The following is a 20,446-nucleotide window of genomic DNA, read 5'->3' on the forward strand; positions in this document are numbered from 1 at the left end:
CCACATGTTTCATTTTTGACAACTCATTCGAAGCATTTTATGAATTGAAATAATCATTGCTTTTCTAAGTGTTAGTTAAAACCATATATGTCATTCACATATCCCTTTCAAAATACCCATTTTGGAAAGTGGTCTTAATAACTTACTTATTTCCATAATGAAGTATAGCAATGATTTTGAGTCTTTAGCATAGCTAACAATTAACTCAGCTTTCTCTCTATGCAACTCTAAATCATAAATTTCCATTTACTTTGGATTGGTCTCAACAATCCCAAATAAATCCATTTACTTCCATAGATACCATTTTAGTTTCATAAGGCTCTTAAGTAAAATGTCGAATTACAAAATCTCTAGTTATATCCCTCCATCGATCAAAATCTTACAATCCAAGAACATCTTCTTTTGGTCTCCTCACGTAGTTTCCTCAAGAGCATCTTCTTTTGGTCTCCTCACATAGTTTCCCTCAAGAACATCTTATTTTGGTCTCCTCTATGCGAAGAGTTTGTGGCTAAATCACTCCCACTCTATCTTTAGGAAAAATGCCCTTTTTCTTCAAAGATAGCTTTTGAGCCACAAAACTATTTAATAGTGATGGAGAAGGAGCAAAACGTAGTACATATCAACTTAATAGTGATATAAGCGAGACATATTAAAAGGATAATATAGACTAGGTGATTTAATTTGATAGGTGTATCAAATAAGGTTGGCAACGTTCACTTGTGTGAGTTCATCAACTCAATCATAACTTCATAATTGTTCTTTTATATGAAAGTTATGACATTTGGTCACAATAGCATAAGGAGAATCGAATTCATAGCTTATGGACATATAATGACTCAATCATTATAATTGTCTATTTGATCAATTCAAGTTGATAATCTTATGTTTCTTGATGCAAGTAGTGTATGATGACAAAATTTAGAACAAACGATACGATAAAGTAAGTGACTTGGGTTGCAAACCAAGTCACCAATATCCAAAATACAACCATTGTTTAAGGAAACAACCAAATTTCCAAGTCGAACGAGGAAATCAAAATAGTTCTAAAGTTTCAAAATACAACATGAAAATAAAGACAAAACAAAATAAAGCCAAGCTTCCATCGATCTAGTATCATGGGCGACTACATCTAGCTTCCCTCAAGATCTTCTAAGCTTGCTTTTCTTTTCCCTTGTCCTTGCTTGGATGCCCTAATTACAATAAAAAGGGGTAAATATCACAACTTGTATCAAAATACCAAGGTTGAGATCGAAACATAAAAGATAGGGATAGTTTTTTACCTACTGGAATAACTTTCCAGCTTTGATGTCGCCAAGGTACTTAGGACAATTTCTCTTCCAATGCCCAACACCATTACAATAGTGGCATTTGTCCCCGGATGGGGCACCCTTCTTGAGCTTAGAGGAGCTAGCTTCACAAGCTTTTCCTTTGTTCTTGTAGGGAGTTGGCTTCTTTCCCTTGTGACCATCTTTCTTGAAATTCCCCTTGCTCTTATGATTAATGTTGAGCACATCCTTGGTGGTGCTAGCATTTAGCCCCACGCCCCTCTCGGCTTGCACAAGCATTTTCTGCAATTCATCGAGGGACACTTTCAAGTTTTGCATATTAAAATTAACCCTGAATTGAACATATGCCTTAACCTTGTTTAAGGAATGAAGAATTCGATCAACGATGAGTTCTTCGGGAATCTCTACCTTTTGCATTTTTAAGGTCTCAACATGCTCCATCAACTTGACCACAAGAGGGATAACTTTTTGGCCCTCCTTAATGTTGAGATCAAAGAATACGGAAGCCGCTTCATATTGAATGATCCTCGGAGCTTGTGAAAACATGGTCACAAGCTTCGTATAGATCTCATAGGCGGTGCTAATCTTTATAGCACTCCTTTGGAGTTCGGCCTCCATTGAGAATATCAACACATTTTTGATCGCGGCCGACTCCTTTTGGTAAGTCTCATAGGCTTGCCTAGCGGCGGGGGTAGACCTAGCGGTAGGTGCGGCGGGAGAGGCCTCGGTAAGGTAACGAATCTTATCGTCACCCTCCGCGGCCAAGCGAAGTTGAGCGTCCCAATCGGCGAAGTTTGACCCGTTCTTTTCTAATTTACAACGATCCATGAAGGATCGGAGCCATGAAACATTGGTGAGAGTGTTCGAGCTAGTGGTTGCGTTTGAAGTTGGAGTTGCCATTGCAATTGCGAAAACAAATATGACTAAAAAAATAAAAGTGAAGGAATTAATAAACATCTATTGTTTTAATAATAATACTTGTAAACATTTTAAACAAGTTTTAAGCATTTATATAGTGACCTCTACCCAAGTATTATAAATGATCCCGAGATCCAAATTCATATTAACTTGGGCACGGTGAGCCGATTCATCTATTATCAATATAACTCGGTGGATTAACTCTTTAATCGATTCTGCTTCTAGAACTCTCGGTCGATAAAATTACTCTAATATTTATCTTTTGCCCGGAACACATGCGACTACGATCACGAATACTTCCGTTGAGCTCAGTCCAAATTTCGATGTAATAACTCGGTGGCATTTATCTTCATAAATCACAAATTTTAAGTTTTATATGTTAACATATTAACTCAGAAAAACAAAACCGATTATGCATGCAACAACTCTTGCTCTGATACCAATTGAAAGATTCGTATATCCCTTATTAGACTCTTCTAATAACTAAGTGTTTATTAGTTTAGTCATATATTAAAAGGAACTTATGCATGCATAACAAAATTAGAAAGTAAGAAGGAAAAAACGATTATTCTTACATTGAGGGCCGAAAATGGTTTATACTAATTTGGTCTCCTAGGAAATTAGTCTTCTTAAAATATAATCCAAATGCTCCAAAAACCTTGGATCTAATAACAAGATCCACTCCTTAAGGATTTGTACTAAGGAAATCCTTCTTAATACAAATATTAATTTGGTTACTAGAAATTAATATTTGTGTCCTTCAAATAATAATATTATTAGTTTACTACTTCTAGTAATATGTAAATAATATTAGAGATTTATGTGAGTTTATTATTTTTGTTCAACAACAAAACAAGAGAGATAAATATTTCTCAAGTTATAAACTAATTAGAATGAATTGAAGTTAAAAGAAAATACCCTACTAAAGTGTATTATGGAGGAGGCCACCGGTTTTGCATGGGTAGAGTGCCCAATGCATTTACATTTTTCTCTTCTCAAGAGTATAGGTATGCATACCTATGATTAGTAGGTAATCATTATGTTACCCACTAATTTAAAGTAACTTAAGCACAAATCCTCCCATCCCTTCCATTTACACGGTTCAATTGTGTAAAATGGATCCATTTTAACTTTGTCAATTTGTTAATTTGTATTGTGTGACAATTGGGACATGTTACTAGACATGTCATTTAAATAATGCATTTTTAACAAATTAAAAATCATTATATAAATGAAATAAATCACATACAAAAATTAACTAGTAATTCACAATTACAATAATTACTTAAAATGGGTCATATAATTATAAATCACAACTACTTGTATTTATAATAAGCAATTCATTCTTACATCAATTGTTTCATAAACAATAATAACCTAAGTAATAAAACAATTTAATTACTTAGTACGAATCTTATTTAATCGAATTACAATAAGATACGTATTATCACTCACAAAATCATTCGTTCAAATTTAAGGAATTAATTAACTTGTATCGTCATTTAATTAATTAATTAGTCAATTAAGAATGTTTCCCTAGAGGTATGACCTTAAGGGATCAACTGATCACCACCGTCATACGACAGTAATGTCAAACTCTAGTCAACCAATCATTACCGATTAATGTGGATCAGTTGACAATAAAATGTTACTTTCCCTTTAGTATTCTTCATATGAGATTTAAACATGTGATCGCATTATTGTAGAGGAAACATACTCCAACATATATATATATATATATATATATATATATATATATATATATATATATATATATATATATATATATATATATATATATATATATATATATATAGATATATATATAGAAATTGCATCAAGTGAGTCTAGGTATCTTAGGTGAGTCTAGCATTTTAATCTCATCCATTAGATCTACTCCTAATCAACGGCTGAGATTAAATCTCAGAAATTATAACAAACCAATAAAAGCTAAGAATTCAAACCTCCCCTCATAATTGGTTTCACTTTCTCTCTCCTCCGTCTCTTTCCCTCGCTTTCTCTATCTCTCTCTCTCTAAGTCAAAATAATCCTCTGAATCAAGAAAACAAACCCTAGGTTCCTGTTTTTTACTCGCTTTTATCAATTCATTCACAAATCAATCAAATTCGTCTGTTTTCCGGTTCGTTGCTACAATGGATGCAGATTCTACCGACATTAACATGCAAACAGGTAATTTCCGTAATCCTTTCGTTTTCAGTTTTTCTTTTCGCGATTTCATCTGGATTCTATGTCGCTTATCATTCGCTATTGTAATTTCATTATTCCGTTGCTTTTCAGTTTTTTAGGTTAATCGATTTTATGTTTGATTCAATTTTAATGACATCCGTTCACTTCTACTTCAATTTTACGGTGTCCTTTCCTTTGATTATTCTCGTATTTGCTTTTCTCTTAAATATTAGGTGAAATATCCTTGTATTTGTTGTTTTTCCTATCGAATTTTCATATTTGCGTTCTCCTCGCTTTCGCTTTACAATCGCATTGCTTTATTGTCACATTCCGTCAATTTTGATTATATTTGTCTTTATTATTTGCTTTTCGGTTTTTTTTAGGTTAATCGATTTTATGTTTGCTTCAATTTTAATGAAATCCGTTCACTTCTACTTCAATTTACGGTCTCCTTTCCTTTGATTATACTCGTAGTTGCTTTTGTCTTAAATATTAGGTCAAATATCCTTGTATTTGTTGATTTTCTCGTTCAATTTCGGTCAAATTTCATTATATTTGGCCTCTTTTCCTGTCTTGTATATTCCTGTTCCCCCGTCTGTATATTCTGTTCTCTGTCAATGCTTACAGGCTCACTTGTTATAATATCAATATTCTTTGTAACACAATCACATATATTCATTTTCTATTGCACATATAACATATGATGTACCACTTACGGATGTCCTCTTGTTACGCTCTTACTTCAATGTACTTTAGTTTCTTGTTCTAAATTGTAGTCCGGCCTCTTCGCATATTTCTGTTCTCCGTCCATCCTTATGTCACTACATTGTCATGGTACTAGTATTCTTTGTAACAATGTTACTCTTTGTAATACCACCGTTGTATTTTAGGTCACTAATACTCGTATTTTCCTTTTTGTATTACGGACTCAGTCATCTTGTCACTCAACCCCATTCTACGCCAATTGTCCAAGAGCAACCCAATCCTCAACCAAATAATCGGCATTTGTCTCACACGCCTAATGGAGGTGAGCGCTGGATGCGTGTGGTTGAGCACAAGTTTAGACCTACCATTGGTGTAGTTTTTGCCTCCCTTGAGGCTGGAAACAAGTTCTACGAGGTTTATGCTCGGGCATGTGGATTTACCCCTCGGAAGCACAGTACGAAAACACTACGAGGTGGTGTTGCACACCAAAAATTCGTAGTCTGCAACCGTCAAGGGTTCAGGGAATCTAAACCAAAACAGCGTCCCAGAATCAAGGATGATGAGAATATGGGTGATGGTTCGTCCACAGCTAGTACAGTTAAACGGCGAGTTAAAATCACAAGAATTGGATGCCGAGTGTACGTCAGATTTGCCCTTCTATATGGCCTTGATGGCCCAGCTATGATTGACGAGTTTTCTGAAGTCCACAATCATCGTCTCACCCTGTACATGAATGAGAGATCTCGATAAGATTTCACGATCCCTTGATATGTTCCAGAAGACGCTTATCTTGGACAACTCCAAGTTGAATATTGGTCTTTGGATTGACCTTTAGACAAAGGTTAAGGAACTTGTCAATGGGTATGAAAATATCGGTGCTACATTGATAGATTTTAAGAACTTTCAAAGAGATATCAAGTGCTACATTGGGTTAAGACATCCTGACCTTTTCATCGATCGACTCGAGAAACTCAAAGCGACCCAACCCCAGTTCTACTTCGCCTATGATGTTGATTCGCAAAATCGTCTAACAAAGTTCTTTTCGGCTGATGCTACATGTATTAGAAACTACTCATTCTTTGGGGATGCTGTGAGCTTCGACCCTACTTACGGAACCAACAAGTATGATATGGTTTTTACACCATTCACAGGTGTTAATCACCACAGAAAGTCGGTGTTGTTTGCCAGTTGTCTCTTGTTACACGAGGATGACATCTCCTTCCAATGGACCTTTCAAAGCATTTCTTGATCGCCATGGGACAAAAGAGCCGCAGATTCATGATCACGGATCAATGCCCTGGCATAAAGAAGGTAATAGTGTGACAATGTTTCGTAATGAGACTTACTTAAAATTATTGTACCACAACTTTCGACTACAACTACCACTGTTCCATCTCTTCCTCTTTTACAAGGTTATTCAATAACAATGTTATCGTAACTAAATTACTAACATATAATTTACTCACTTTCTCTTTCCTATCACCGGTCAATATCACGTTCGACTTATTTGTTTTATTATGACCGGCATACAACAGGCTTTCCTTCATTTTCAAGACAGCTAGGCATCGTTATTGTATGTGGCATATTACACAAAAGATCACGGACAAAGTTGGTTCAACACTCTGCAGAGACACGGACTTCCTTGCTCGCTTCAACGCTGTTGTTTGGGACCCTGATATGGAGCCGTCGGAGTTCGAAGAGAAGTGGCGAGAAGGTCATTTGATTTGTTTGGAAGATAATGATTGGTTGACTACAATGTTCGACGACAGACACCATTGGATTCCTGCCTACCATCGTGACCTTGCCTTGGGCTGCATATTAAGAACAACACAGCGATCCGAAAGTACAAATTCGTTTTTCAAGCGCTATGAGAATCACTTTGGTACACTGGTCGAATTTTGGATGAGGTAAACAACTCTTTTTCATTCCTTACAGTACCCGGGAACAGTGTATGTTATAGTACCATTGTTTCATTGTTACATAAATAATTTGTTGCCGAATCCTTGTTGCATTAAAACCAGGTTCCAAACTGCTATGGACCAGCAGCGCTATACACGAAGATGCGATGATTATAATAGCGACCACTCATTCCCTGAGCTTAAGACAGAATTACCTATAGAAAAGCATGGCGCTATTATATACACACATGCTGTGTTCAAGGTGTTTCAAGAAGAAGTAATGGCTACCGATTCATGTGGTGTTGATGACTTTGAGAAGGAGGAGCATGTGCGCATAATTCATGTAATCGATGTTGAGACAGACAGAATTTTCAAGGTGAGGTTGGACCTTAGAAGCACAGATGCAGTATGCGAGTGTAAACTGTTCGAAAGAATTGGATTACTCTGCAGGCATATTGTGTGGGTGTACAAGGGCAAAGGAATTGGGCGAATACCAAGAAAGTACAATGTAGATCGTTGGCTAAATAACACACATGCAGCGAACAAGTTTGATTCGAAAACATTATTACAAAGGATGTGAGTTTTGACTTGTTACGATGAATTGTTTTCTGATAACATTGTAACCATAATTTCTTATAGTAACATTGTCACCATGATAAACAGTAACCTGCTGTTTTACTTCCAGGCTTAATTCGAATGGGAATGTCATTGAGGATTCATATATGGCTACGTCTAATAACAGTCATTTGTGCAACGTATGGTCAGAGTTCCGTCAGATAGTTGGTGTTCTCAAAACTTTACCTGCTGAACACACGGAAGAGTTAGCATCCCTCCTAGTTGAGCTCCGGCAAAAGTTATGTATTGAACCGCTTACAAAAGACCAAGAGATGGAGATTCTGTTGGGCTGCAGCTCGTCGTCTGAAGTCACTATCCACCCTCCGGAACAAGCACGCAACAAGGGCAGCGGAAAAAGATTGAAGTCAGCCAAACAATAGGCCATTGAAAAAGCAGCCAAGCGAAAGAGGTTATGTGCATACTGCAAAGAAAGAGTTACCCACGACAGGAGAACATGCCCTCTTCGCATAGCTGATGAAGCTGCTGAGAAAGCAGCTAAAAAGAAAAAGTTTGATCTTTGTTATGATGTTACGGTAACATTGTGACCTTATCAATAATTAGTAGGATTTTGTGTTCTTTGTGACAATAATATGTCACAAAGTAAAAATAAAAAGTAAAATTGTGTGTTGCTGTGACAATAACATGTCACAGTAAAAAGTCATTCGATTTTCCTACATCATAGTTAACATTTTATACAACACTTACAACATTTTATACAGCAATAAATATTGTTTTAGGACCATTTTCAGTCCCGTTTTAGGAGCATATTTCCTAAGTTTTACAGTAACAGTGTTATACAACTTGTTTTGTAAATATGCCCTTTGTTTAAGGATTTCGCGGTGTCGCCTAATCCAACCCTAAACCCTTTTCCGTCCCGTTTTAGGAGCGTTTTTCCCCAACTTTAAATCCCATCCACGACAGGGTATCACCCGTCCTTCCCTAGCGTTTAGTTTTGGTTTTTTTGCACCACGATTTTTTAAGGAAAAGGGTTTAGGGTTTAGTTTTGGTTTTACTGTAACAGTGTTGTACTACGACTACCCTTTGTTTAAGGAAAAGGGTTTAGGGTTGGATTAGGCGGCTCCGCGAAGCGGTGCCGCCTAATCCAACCCTAAACCCTTTTCCGACCAGTTTTAGAAGCGTTTTCCCCAAATTTAAATCCTGTCGTACGTTTTAGGAGCGTCTTTCCCCAAATTTAAATCCCGTCCACGACAGGGTATCACCCGTCCTTCCCTAGGCCCTTTTCCGTCCCGTTTTAGGAGCGTTTTTCCCCAAATTTAAATCCCGTCCACGACAGAGTATCACCCGTCCTTCCCTAGGGTTTAGTTTTGGTTTTTTTGCACCACGATTTTTTAAGGAAAAGGGTTTAGGGTTGGATTAGGCGGCTCCGCGAAGCGGTGCCGCCTAATCCAACCCCTAAACCCTTTTCCGTCCCGTTTTAGGAGCGTTTTTCCCCAAATTTAAATCCCTTCCACGACAGGGTATCACCCGTTCTTCCCTAGGGTTTAGTTTTGGTTTTTTGCACCACGATTTTTTAAGGAAAAGAGTTTAGGGTTGGATTAGGCGGCTCCGCGAAGCGGTGCTGCCTAATCCAACCCTAAACCCTTTTCCGTCCCGTTTTAGGAGCGTTTTTCCCCAAATTTAAATCCCGTCCACGACAGGGTATCACCCGTCCTTCCCTAGGGTTTATTTTTGGTTTTCTTTATGCTGATGTTGTACTACGAACAATTTTTGTTTAAGGAAAAGGATTTAGGGTTGGATTAGGCGCTCCGCGTAGCGGTTCCGCCTAATCCAACCCTAAACCCTTTTCCGTCCCGTTTTAGGAGCGTTTTTCCCCAAATTTAAATCCCGTCCACGACAGGGTATCACCCGTCCTTCCCTAGGGTTTAGTTTTGGTTTTTTTTCACCACGATTGTTTAAGGAAAAGGGTTTAGGGTTGGATTAGGCGGCACCGGAGCCGCCTAATCCAACCCTAAACCCTTTTCCGTCCCGTTTTAGGAGCGTTTTTCCCCAAATTTAAATCCCGTCCACGACAGGGTATCACCCGTCCTTCCCTAGGGTTTAGTTTTGGTTTTTTTATGTAATGTTGTACTACGAACAACCTTTGTTTAAGGAAAAAGGTTTAGGGTTGTATTAGGAGGCTCCGCGAAGCGGTGCCGCCTAATCCAACCCTAAACCCTTTTCCGTCCCGTTTTAGGAGCGTTTTTCTCCAAATTTAAATCCCATCCACGACAGGGTATCACCCGTCCTTCCCTAGGGTTTAGTTTTGTTTTACTGTAACAATGTTATACTACGAACAACCTTTGTATAAGGAAAAAAGTTTAGGGTTGGAGTAGGCGGCTCCGCGAAGCGGTTCCGCCTAATCCAACCCAAAATCCTTTTCCGTCCCGTTTTAGCAGCGTTTTTCCCCAAATTTAAATTTCGTCCACGACATTGTATTACCCATCCTTCCCTAGGGTTTAGTTTTGTTTTTTTTGCACCATGATTTTTTAAGGAAAAGGGTTTTGGGTTGGATTAGGCGGCTCCGCGAAGCGGTGCCGCCTAATCCAACCCTAAACCCTATTCCGTCCCGTTTTAGGAGCGTTTTTCCCCAAATTTAAATCCCGTCCACGACAGGGTATCACCCGTCCTTCCCTAGGGTTTAGTTTTGGTTTTTTTGCACCACGATTTTTTAAGGAAAAGGGTTTAGGGTTGGATTAGGCTGCTCCGCGAAGCGGTGCCGCCTAATCCAACCCTAAACCCTTTTCCGTCCCGTTTTAGGAGCGTTTTTCCCCAAATTTAAATCCCGTCCACGACAAGGTATCACCCGTCCTTCCCTAGGGTTTAGTTTTGGTTTTACTGTAAAAATGTTGTACTACGAACAACCTTTGTTTAAGGAAAAGGGTTTAGGGTTGGATTAGGCGGCTCCGCGAAGCGGTTCCGCCTAATCCAACCCTAAACCCTTTTCCGTCCCGTTTTAGGAGAGTTTTTCCCCAAATTTAAATCCCGTCCACGACAGGGTATCACCCGTCCTTCCCTAGGGTTTAGTTTTGGTTTTTTTGCACCACGATTTTTTAAGGAAAAGGGTTTGGGGTTGGATTAGGCGGCTCCGCGAAGCGGTGCCGCCTAATCCAACCCTAAACCCTTTTCCGTCCCATTTTAGGAGCGTTTTTCCCCAAATTTAAATCCCGTCCACGACAGGGTATTACCTGTCCTTCCCTAGGGTTTAGTTTTGGTTTTACTGTAACAATGTTGTACTACGAACAACCTTTGTTTAATGAAAAGGGTTTAGGGTTGGATTAGGCGGCTCCGCGAAGCGGTTCCGCCTAATCCAACCCTAAACCCTTTTCCGTCCCGTTTTAGGAGCGTTTTTCCCCAAATTTAAATCCCGTCCACGACAGGGTATCACCCGTCCTTCCCTAGGGTTTAGTTTTGGTTTTTTTGCGCCACGATTTTTTAAGGAAGAGGGTTTAGGGTTGGATTAGACGGCACCGGAACCGCCTAATCCAACCCTAAACCCTTTTCCGTCCCGTTTTAGGAGCGTTTTTCCCCAAATTTAAATCTCGTCCCACGACAGGTATCACGCGTCCTTCCCTAGGGTTTAGTTTTGGTTTTTGTAAATAGTGGTGTACTACGAACAACCTTTGTTTAAGGAAAAGGGTTTAGGGTTGGATTAGGCGGCTCGCGAAGCGTGCCGCCTAATCCAACCCTAAACCCTTTTCCGTCCCGTTTTAGGAGCGTTTTTCCCCAAATTTAAATCCCGTCCACGACAGGGTATCACCCGTCTTTCCCTAGGGTTAAGTTTTGGTTTTTTTGCACCACGATTTTTTAAGGAAAAGGGTTTAGGGTTGGATTAAGCGGCTCGCGAGCGTGCCGTCTAATCCAACCCTAAACCCTTTTCCGTCCCGTTTTAGGAGCGTTTTTCCCCAAATTTAAATCCCGTCCACGACAGGGTATCACCCATCCTTCCCTAGGGTTTAGTTTTGGTTTTACTGTAATAGTATTGTACTACGAACAACCTTTGTTTAAGGAAAAGGGTTTAGGGTTGGATTAGGCGGCTCCGCAAAGCGGTTCCGCCTAATCCAACCCTAAACCCTTTTCCGTCCCGTTTTAGGAGCGTTTTTCACCAAATTTAAATCCCGTCCACGACAGGGTATCACCCGTCCTTCCCTAGGGTTTAGTTTTGGTTTTTTTGCACCACGATTTTTTAAGGAAAAGGGTTTAGGGTTGGATTAGGCGGCTCCGTGAAGCGGTGCCGCCTAATCCATCCCCTAAACCCTTTTCCGTCCCGTTTTAGGAGCTTTTTTCCCCAAATTTAAATCCCGTCCACGACAGGGTATCACCCGTCCTTCCCTAGGGTTTAGTTTTGGTTTTTTTGCACCACGATTTTTTAAGGAAAAGGGTTTAGGGTTGGATTAGGCGGCTCCGCGAAGCGGTGCCGCCTAATCCAAACCTAAACCCTTTTCCGTCACGTTTTAGGAGCGTTTTTCCCCAAATTTAAATCCCGTCCTTCCCTAGGGTTTAGTTTTGGTTTTACTGTAACAGTGTTGTACTACGAACAGCCTTTGTTTAAAAAAAAGGGTTTAGGGTTGTATTAGGCGGCTCCGCGAAGCGGTGCCCCCTAATCCAACCCTAAACCCTTTTCCTTCCCGTTTTAGGAGCGTTTTTACCCAAATTTAAATCCCGTCCACGAAAGGGTATCACCCGTCCTTCCCTAGGGTATAGTTTTGGTTTTACTGTAACAGTGTTTTACTACGAACAACCTTTGTTTAAGGAAAAGGGTTTAGAGTTGTATTAGGCGGCTCCGCGAAGCGGTGCCGCCTAATCCAACCCTAAACCCTTTTCCGTCCCGTTTTAGGAGCGTTTTTCCCCAAATTTAAATCCCGTCCACGACAGGGTATCACCCGTCCTTCCCTAGGGTTTAGTTTTGGTTTTACTGTAACAATGTTGTACTACGAACAACCTTTGTTTAAGGAAAAGGGTTTAGGGTTGGATTAGGCGGCTCCGCGAAGCGGTTCCGCCTAATCCAACCCTAAACCCTCTTCCGTCCCGTTTTAGGAGCGTTTTTCCCCAAACTTAAATCCCGTCCACGACAGGGTATCACCCGTCCTTCCCTAGGGTTTAGTTTTTGGTTTTTTGCACCACGATTTTTTAAGGAAAAGGGTTTAGGGTTGGATTAGGCGGCTGCCGCGTAATCCAACCCTAAACCCTTTTCCGTCCCGTTTTAGGAGCGTTTTTCCCCAAATTTAAATATCGTCCACGACAGGGTATCACCTGTCCTTCCCTAGGGTTTAGTTTTGGTTTTACTGTAACAGTGTTGTACTACGAACAACCTTTGTTTAAGGAAAAGGGTTTAGGGTTGGATTAGGCGGCTCCGCGAAGCGGTTCCGCCTAATCCAACCCTAAACCCTTTTCCGTCCCGTTTTAGGAGCGTTTTTCCCCAAATTTAAATCCCGTCCACGACAGGGTATCACCCGTCCTTCCCTAGGGTTTAGTTTTGGTTTTTTTGCACCACGATTTTTTAAGGAAAAGGGTTTAGGGTTGGATTAGATGGCACCGGAGCCGCCTAATCCAACCCTAAACCCTTTTCCGTCCCGTTTTAGGAGCGTTTTTCCCCAAATTTAAATCTCGTCCACGACAGGGTATCACGCGTCCTTCCCTAGGGTTTAGTTTTTGTTTTACTGTAACAGTGGTGTACTACGAACAACCTTTGTTTAAGGAAAAGGGTTTAGGGTTAGATTAGGCGGCTCGCGGCGTGCCGCCTAATCCAACCCTAAACCCTTTTCCGTCCCCGTTAGAAGCGTTTTTCCCCAAATTTAAATCCCGTCCACGACAGGGTATCACCCGTCCTTCCCTAGGGTTTAGTTTTGGTTTTTTTGCACCCCGATTTTTTAGGGAAAAGGGTTTAGGGTTGGATTAGGCGGCTCCGCGAAGCGGTGCCGTCTAATCCAACCCTAAACCCTTTTCCGTCCCGTTTTAGGAGCGTTTTTCCCCAAATTTAAAACCCGTCCACGACAGGGTATCACCCGTCCTTCCCTAGGGTTTAGTTTTGGTTTTACTGTAATAGTGTTGTACTACGAACAACCTTTGTTTAAGGAAAAGGGTTTAGGGTTAGATTAGGCGGCTCCGCGCGGCGTGCCGCCTAATCCAACCCTAAATCCTTTTCCGTCCCGTTTTAGGAGCGTTTTTCACCAAATTTAAATCCCGTCCACGACAGGGTATCACCCGTCCTTCCCTAGGGTTTAGTTTTGGTTTTTTTGCACCACGATTTTTTAAGGAAAAGGGTTTAGGGTTGGATTAGGCGGCTCCGCGAAGCGTGCCGCTAATCCATCCCCTAAACCCTTTTCCGTCCCGTTTTAGGAGCGTTTTCCCCAAATTTAAATCCCGTCCACGACAGGTATCACCCGTCCTTCCCTAGGGTTTAGTTTTGGTTTTTTTGCACCACGATTTTTTTAAGGAAAAGGGTTTAGGGTTGGATTAGGCGGCTCCGCGAAGCGGTGCTGCCTAATCCAAACCTAAACCCTTTTCCGTCACGTTTTAGGAGCGTTTTTCCCCAAACTTAAATCCCGTCCTTCCCTAGGGTTTAGTTTTGGTTTTACTGTAATAGTGTTGTACTACGAACAGCCTTTGTTTAAGGAAAAAGGTTTAGGGTTGCATTAGGCGGTTCCGCAAAGCGGTGCCGCCTAATCCAACCCTAAACCCTTTTCCTTCCCGTTTTAGGAGCGTTTTTCCCCAAATTTAAATCCCGTCCACGACAGGGTATCACCCGTCCTTCCCTAGGGTTTAGTTTTGGTTTTTTTGCACCACGATTTTTTAAGGAAAAGGGTTTAGGGTTGGATTAGGCGGCTCGAAGCGGTGCACGCTAATCCAACCCTAAACCCTTTTCCAATCACGTTTTAGGAGCGTTTTTCCCCAAATTTAAATCGGTCCACGACAGGGTATCACCCGTCCTTCCTTAGGGTTTAGTTTTGGTTTTCTTGAACAGTGGTGTACTACGAACAACCTTTGTTTAAGGAAAGGGTTTAGGGTTGGATTAGGCGGCTCCGCGAAGCGGTGCCGCTTAATCCAACCCTAAACCCTTTTCCATCCCGTTTTAGGAGAGTTTTTCCCCAAATTTAAATCTCGTCCACGACAGTGGTATTATCCGTCCTTCCCTAGGGTTTAGTTTTTTTTTTTTTTGCACCACGATTTTTAAGGAAAAGGGTTTGGGGTTGGATTAGGCGGCTCCCGCGGCGGTGCCGCCTAATCCAACCTAAACCCTTTTCCGTCCCGTTTTAGGAGCGTTTTTCCCCAAATTTAAATCCCGTCCATGACGGGGTATCACCCGTCCTTCCCTAGGGTTTAGTTTTGGTTTTTTGTAACAATGTTGTACTACGAACAACCTTTGTTTAAGGAAAAGGGTTTAGGGTTGGATTAGGCGGCTCGCGGCGGTTCCGCCTAATCCAACCCTAAACCCTTTAAAATCCCGTTTTAGGAGTGTTTTTTCCCAAATTTAAATCCTGTCCACGACAGGGTATCACCCGTCCTTCCCTAGGGTTTAGTTTTGATTTTTTTGCACCACGATTGTTTAAGGAAAAGGGTTTAGGGTTGGATTAGACGGCACCGGAGCCGCCTAATCCAACCCTAAACCCTTTTCCGTCCCGTTTTAGGAGCGTTTTTCCCCAAATTTAAATCTCGTCCACGACAGGGTATCACGCGTACTTCCCTAGGGTTTAGTTTTGGTTTTACTGTAACAGTGGTGTACTACGAACAACCTTTGTTTAAGGAAAAGGGTTTAGGGTTGGATTAGGCGGCTCGCGGGCAGCCGCTAATCCAACCCTAAACCCTTTTAAAATCCCGTTTTAGAAGCGTTTTTCCCCAAATTTAAATCCCGTCCACGACAGGGTATCACCCGTCCTTCCCTAGGGTTTAGTTTTGGTTTTTTTGCACCACGATTTTTTAGGGAAAAGGGTTTAGGGTTGGATTAGGCGGCTCCGCTTTTCCGTCCCGTTTTAGGAGCGTTTTTCCCCAAATTTAAATCCCGTCCACGACAGGGTATCACCCGTCCTTCCCTAGGGTTTAGTTTTGGTTTTACTGTAATAGTGTTCTACTACGAACAACCTTTGTTTAAGGAAAAGGGTTTAGGGTTGGATTAGGCGGCTCCGCGAAGCGGTGCCGCCTAATCCAACCCTAAATCCTTTTCCGTCCCGTTTTAGGAGCGTTTTTCACAAAATTTAAATCCCGTCCACGACAGGGTATCACCCGTCCTTCCCTAGGGTTTAGTTTTTGTTTTTTTGCACCACGATTTTTTAAGGAAAAGGGTTTAGGGTTGGATTAGGCGGCTCCGCGAAGCGGTGCCGCCTATTCCAACCCCTAAACCCTTTTCCGTCCCGTTTTAGGAGCGTTTTTCCCCAAATTTAAATCCCGTCCACGACAGGGTATCACCCGTCCTTCCCTAGGGTTTAGTTTTGGTTTTTTTGCACCACTATTTTTTAAGGAAAAGGGTTTAGGGTTGGATTAGGCGGCTCCGCGAAGCGGTGCCGCCTAATCCAAACCTAAACCCTTTTCCGTCACGTTTTAGGAGCGTTTTTCCCCAAATTTAAATCCCGTCCTTCCCTAGGGTTTAGTTTTGGTTTTACTGTAACAGTGTTGTCCTACGAACAGCCTTAGTTTAAGGAAAAAGGTTTAGGGTTGGATTAGGCGACTCCGCGAAGCGGTGCCGCCTAATCCAACCCTAAACCCTTTTCCTTCCCGTTTTAGGAGCGTTTTTCCCCAAATTTAAATCCCGTCCACGACAGGGTATCACCCGTCCTTCCCTAGGGTTTAGTTTTGGTTTTTTTGCACCACGATTTTTTAAGGAAAAGGGTTTAGGGTTGGATTAGGCGGCTCCGCGAAGCGGTGCCACCTAATCCAACCCTAAACCCTTTTCCGTCACGTTTTAGGAGCGTTTTTCCCCAAATTTAAATCTCGTCCACGACAGGGTATCACCCGTCCTTCCCTAGGGTTTAGTTTTGGTTTTTCTTGAATAAGTGTTGTACTACGAACAACCTTTGTTTAAGGAAAAGGGTTTAGGGTTGGATTAGGCGGCTCCGCGAAGCGGTGCCGCCTAATCCAACCCTAAACCCTTTTCCGTACCGTTTTAGGAGAGTTTTTCCCCAAATTTAAATTCCGTCCACGACAAGGTATCACCGGTCCTTCCCTAGGGTTTAGTTTTGGTTTTTTTGCACCACGATTTTTTAAGGAAAAGGGTTTAGGGTTGGATTAGACGGCACCGAAGCCGCCTAATCCAACCCTAAACCCTTTTCCGTCCCGTTTTAGGAGCGTTTTCCCCCAAATTTAAATCTCGTCCACGACATGTGGTATCACGCGTCCTTCCCTAGGGTTTAGTTTTGGTTTTTCGTAATAAAGTGGTGTACTACGAACAACCTTGTTTAAGGAAAAGGGTTTAGGGTTGGATTAAGCTGCTCCACGAAGCGGTGCCGCCTAATCCAACCCTAAACCCTTTTCCGTCCCGTTTTAGGAGCGTTTTTCCCCAAATTTAAATCCCGTCCACGACAGGCTATCACCCGTCCTTCCCTAGGGTTTAGTTTTGGTTTTACTGTAATAGTGTTGTACTACGAACAACCTTTGTTTAAGGAAAAGGGTTTAGGGTTGGATTAGGCGGCTCCGCGGCGTGCCGTCTAATCCAACCCTAAACCCTTTTAAAATCCCGTTTTAGGAGCGTTTTTCCCCAAATTTAAATCCCGTCCACGACAGGGTATCACCCATCCTTCCCTAGGTTTTAGTTTTGATTTTACTGTAATAGTGTTGTACTACGAACAACCTTTGTTTAAGGAAAAGGGTTTAGGGTTGGATTAGGCGGCTCCGCGAAGCGGTTCCGCCTAATCCAACCCTAAGCCTTTTCCGTCCCGTTTTAGGAGCGTTTTTCCCCAAATTTAAATCCCGTCCACGACAGGGTATCACCCGTCCTTCCCTAGGGTTTAGTTTTGGTTTTTTTGCACCACGATTTTTTAAGGAAAAGGGTTTAGGGTTGGATTAGGCGGCTCCGTGAAGCGGTGCCGCCTAATCCATCCCCTAAACCCTTTTCCGTCCCGTTTTAGGAGCTTTTTTCCCCAAATTTAAATCCCGTCCACGACAGGGTATCACCCGTCCTTCCCTAGGGTTTAGTTTTGGTTTTTTTGCACCACGATTTTTTAAGGAAAAGGGTTTAGGGTTGGATTAGGCGGCTCGCGAAGCGGCAGCCGCCTAATCCAAACCTAAACCCTTTTAAAATCACGTTTTAGGAGCGTTTTTCCCCAAATTTAAATCCCGTCCTTCCCTAGGGTTTAGTTTTGGTTTTACTGTAATGTGATGTTGTACTACGAACAGCCTTTGTTTAAGGAAAAGGTTTAGGGTTGTATTAGGCGGCTCCGCGAAGCGGTGCCGCCTAATCCAACCCTAAACCCTTTTCCTTCCCGTTTTAGGTGCGTTTTTCCCCAAATTTAAATCCCGTCCACGACAGGGTATCACCCGTCCTTCCCTAGGGTTTAGTTTTGGTTTTTTTGCACCACGATTTTTTAAGGAAAAGGGTTTAGGGTTGGATTAGGCGGCTCCGTGAAGCGGTGCCGCCTAATCCATCCCCTAAACCCTTTTCCGTCCCGTTTAGGAGCTTTTATCCCCAAATTTAAATCCGTCCACGACAGGGTATCACCCGTCCTTCCCTAGGGTTTAGTTTTGGTTTTTTGCACCACGATTTTTTAAGGAAAAGGGTTTAGGGTTGGATTAGGCGGCTCGCGGCGGTGCCGCCTAATCCAAACCTAAACCCTTTTAAAATCACGTTTTAGGAGCGTTTTTCCCCAAATTTAAATCCGTCCTTCCCTAGGGTTTAGTTTTGGTTTTTCTTAATGTGATGTTGTACTACGAACAACCTTTGTTTAAGGAAAAGGGTTTAGGTTTGGATTAGGCGGCTCCGCGAGCGTGCCGCCTAATCCAACCCTAAACCCTTTTAAAATCCCGCTTTTAGGAGAGTTTTTCCCCAAATTTAAATCCCGTCCACGACAAGGTATCACCCGTCCTTCCCTAGGGTTTAGTTTTTTTTTTTTTTGAACCACGATATTTTAAGGAAAAGGGTTTGGGGTTGGATTAGGCGGCTCGCGAAGCGTGCCGCCTAATCCAACCCTAAACCCTTTTCCGTCCCGTTTTTAGGAGCGTTTTTCCCCAAATTTAAATCCCGTCCACGACAGGTATCACCCGTCCTTCCCTAGGGTTTAGTTTTGGTTTTTGTAACAATGTTGTACTACGAACAACCTTTGTTTAAGGAAAAGAGTTTAGGGTTGGATTAGGCGGCTCATGGCGGCCCGCCTAATCCAACCCTAAACCCTTTTCCGTCCCGTTTTAGGAGCGTTTTCCCCAAATTTAAATCCCGTCCACGACAGGGTATCACCGGTCCTTCCCTAGGGTTTAGTTTTGGTTTTTTTGCACCACGATTTTTTAAGGAAAAGGGTTTAGGGTTGGATTAGACGGCACCGGAGCGCTTTAATCCAACCCTAAACTCTTTTAAAATCCCGTTTAGGAGCGTTTTTCCCCAAATTTAAATCTCGTCCACGACAGGGTATCACGCGTCCTTCCCTAGGGTTTAGTTTTGGTTTTTCTTGAATAAAGGTGGTGTACTACGAACAACCTTTGTTTAAGGAAAAGGGTTTAGGGTTGGTTTAGGCGGCTCATGAGCGGAGCCGCCTAATCCAACCCTAAACCCTTTTCCTTCCCGTTTTAGGAGCGTTTTCCCCAAATTTAAATCCCGTCCACGACAGGTATCACCCGTCCTTCCCTAGGGTTTAGTTTTGGTTTTTCTTGTAACAGTGTTTTACTATGAACAACCTTTGTTTAAGGAAAAGGGTTTAGAGTTGTATTAGGTGGCTCCGCGAAGCGTGCGCCTAATCCAACCCTAAACCCTTTTAAATCCCGTTTAGGAGCGTTTTTCCCCAAATTTAAATCCCGTCCACGACAGGGTATCACCCGTCCTTCCCTAGGGTTTAGTTTTTGTTTTTTTGCACCACGATTTTTTAAGGAATAGGGTTTAGGGTTTGATTAGGCGGCTCCGCGAAGCGGTGCCGCCTAATCCATCCCCTAAACCATTTTCCGTCCCGTTTTAGGAGCGTTTTTCCCCAAATTTAAATCCCGTCCATGACAGGGTATCACCCGTCCTTCCCTAGGGTTTAGTTTTTGTTTTTTTGCACCACGAGTTTTTAAGGAAAAGGGTCTAGGGTTGGATTAGGCCGCTCCGCGAAGCGGTGCCGTCTAATCCAAACCTAAACCCTTTTCCGTCACGTTTTAGGAGCGTTTTTCCCCAAATTTAAATCCCGTCCTTCCCTAGGGTTTAGTTTTGGTTTTTTCTTTATGTGAGTGTTGTACTACGAACAGCCTTTGTTTAAGGAAAAGGGTTTAGGGTTGTATTAGGCGGCTCCGCGAAGCGGTGCCGCCTAATCCAACCCTAAACCCTTTTCCTTCCCGTTTTAGGAGCGTTTTTCCCCAAATTTAAATCCCGTCCACGAGAGGGTATCACCCGTCCTTCCCTAGGGTATAGTTTTGGTTTTACTGTAACAGTGTTTTACTACGAACAACTTTTGTTTAAGGAAAAGGGTTTAGAGTTGTATTAGGTGGCTCCGCGGCAAGTGCCGCCTAATCAACCCTAAACCCTTTTAAAATCCCGTTTTAGGAGCGTTTTTCCCAAAATTTAAATCCCGTCCACGATAGGGTATCACACGTCCTTCCCTAGGGTTTAGTTTTGGTTTTACTGTAACAATGTTGTACTACGAACAACCTTTGTTTAAGGAAAAGGGTTTAGGGTTGGATTAGGCGGCTCCGCGAAGCGGTTCCGCCTAATCCAACCTTAAACCCTTTTCC

The 20,446-nt window shown here is 42.1% G+C and overlaps 1 protein-coding gene across 1 annotated transcript; it reads left to right on the forward strand.

Annotated features, from left to right (window-relative positions):
- The first annotated feature begins 4,357 nt into the window (after nt 1-4,357).
- On the forward strand, nt 4,358-7,989 carry LOC141619907 (uncharacterized). Its single transcript, XM_074436918.1, has 6 exons — nt 4,358-4,394; nt 5,168-5,225; nt 5,324-5,821; nt 6,632-7,003; nt 7,118-7,570; nt 7,680-7,989. The coding sequence occupies exons 1-6, from the start codon at nt 4,358-4,360 to the stop codon at nt 7,987-7,989; spliced, it is 1,728 nt and encodes a 575-aa protein (XP_074293019.1).
- Nucleotides 7,990-20,446: the final 12,457 nt, after the last annotated feature.

This window comes from Silene latifolia, chromosome X, assembly GCF_048544455.1.
Source record: "Silene latifolia isolate original U9 population chromosome X, ASM4854445v1, whole genome shotgun sequence".
Lineage (NCBI taxonomy): Eukaryota > Viridiplantae > Streptophyta > Magnoliopsida > Caryophyllales > Caryophyllaceae > Silene > Silene latifolia.

Bases quoted from the DNA above. Each gene is read 5' to 3' on its own strand.
- LOC141619907 (XM_074436918.1), top strand. From the start codon at position 4,358: ATGGATGCAGATTCTACCGACATTAACATGCAAACAG. The intron at 5,226-5,323 runs GTACTAGTATTC...TTACGGACTCAG, and splicing joins TATGTCACTACATTGTCATG to TCATCTTGTCACTCAACCCC. The intron at 7,004-7,117 runs GTAAACAACTCT...CATTAAAACCAG, and splicing joins CTGGTCGAATTTTGGATGAG to GTTCCAAACTGCTATGGACC.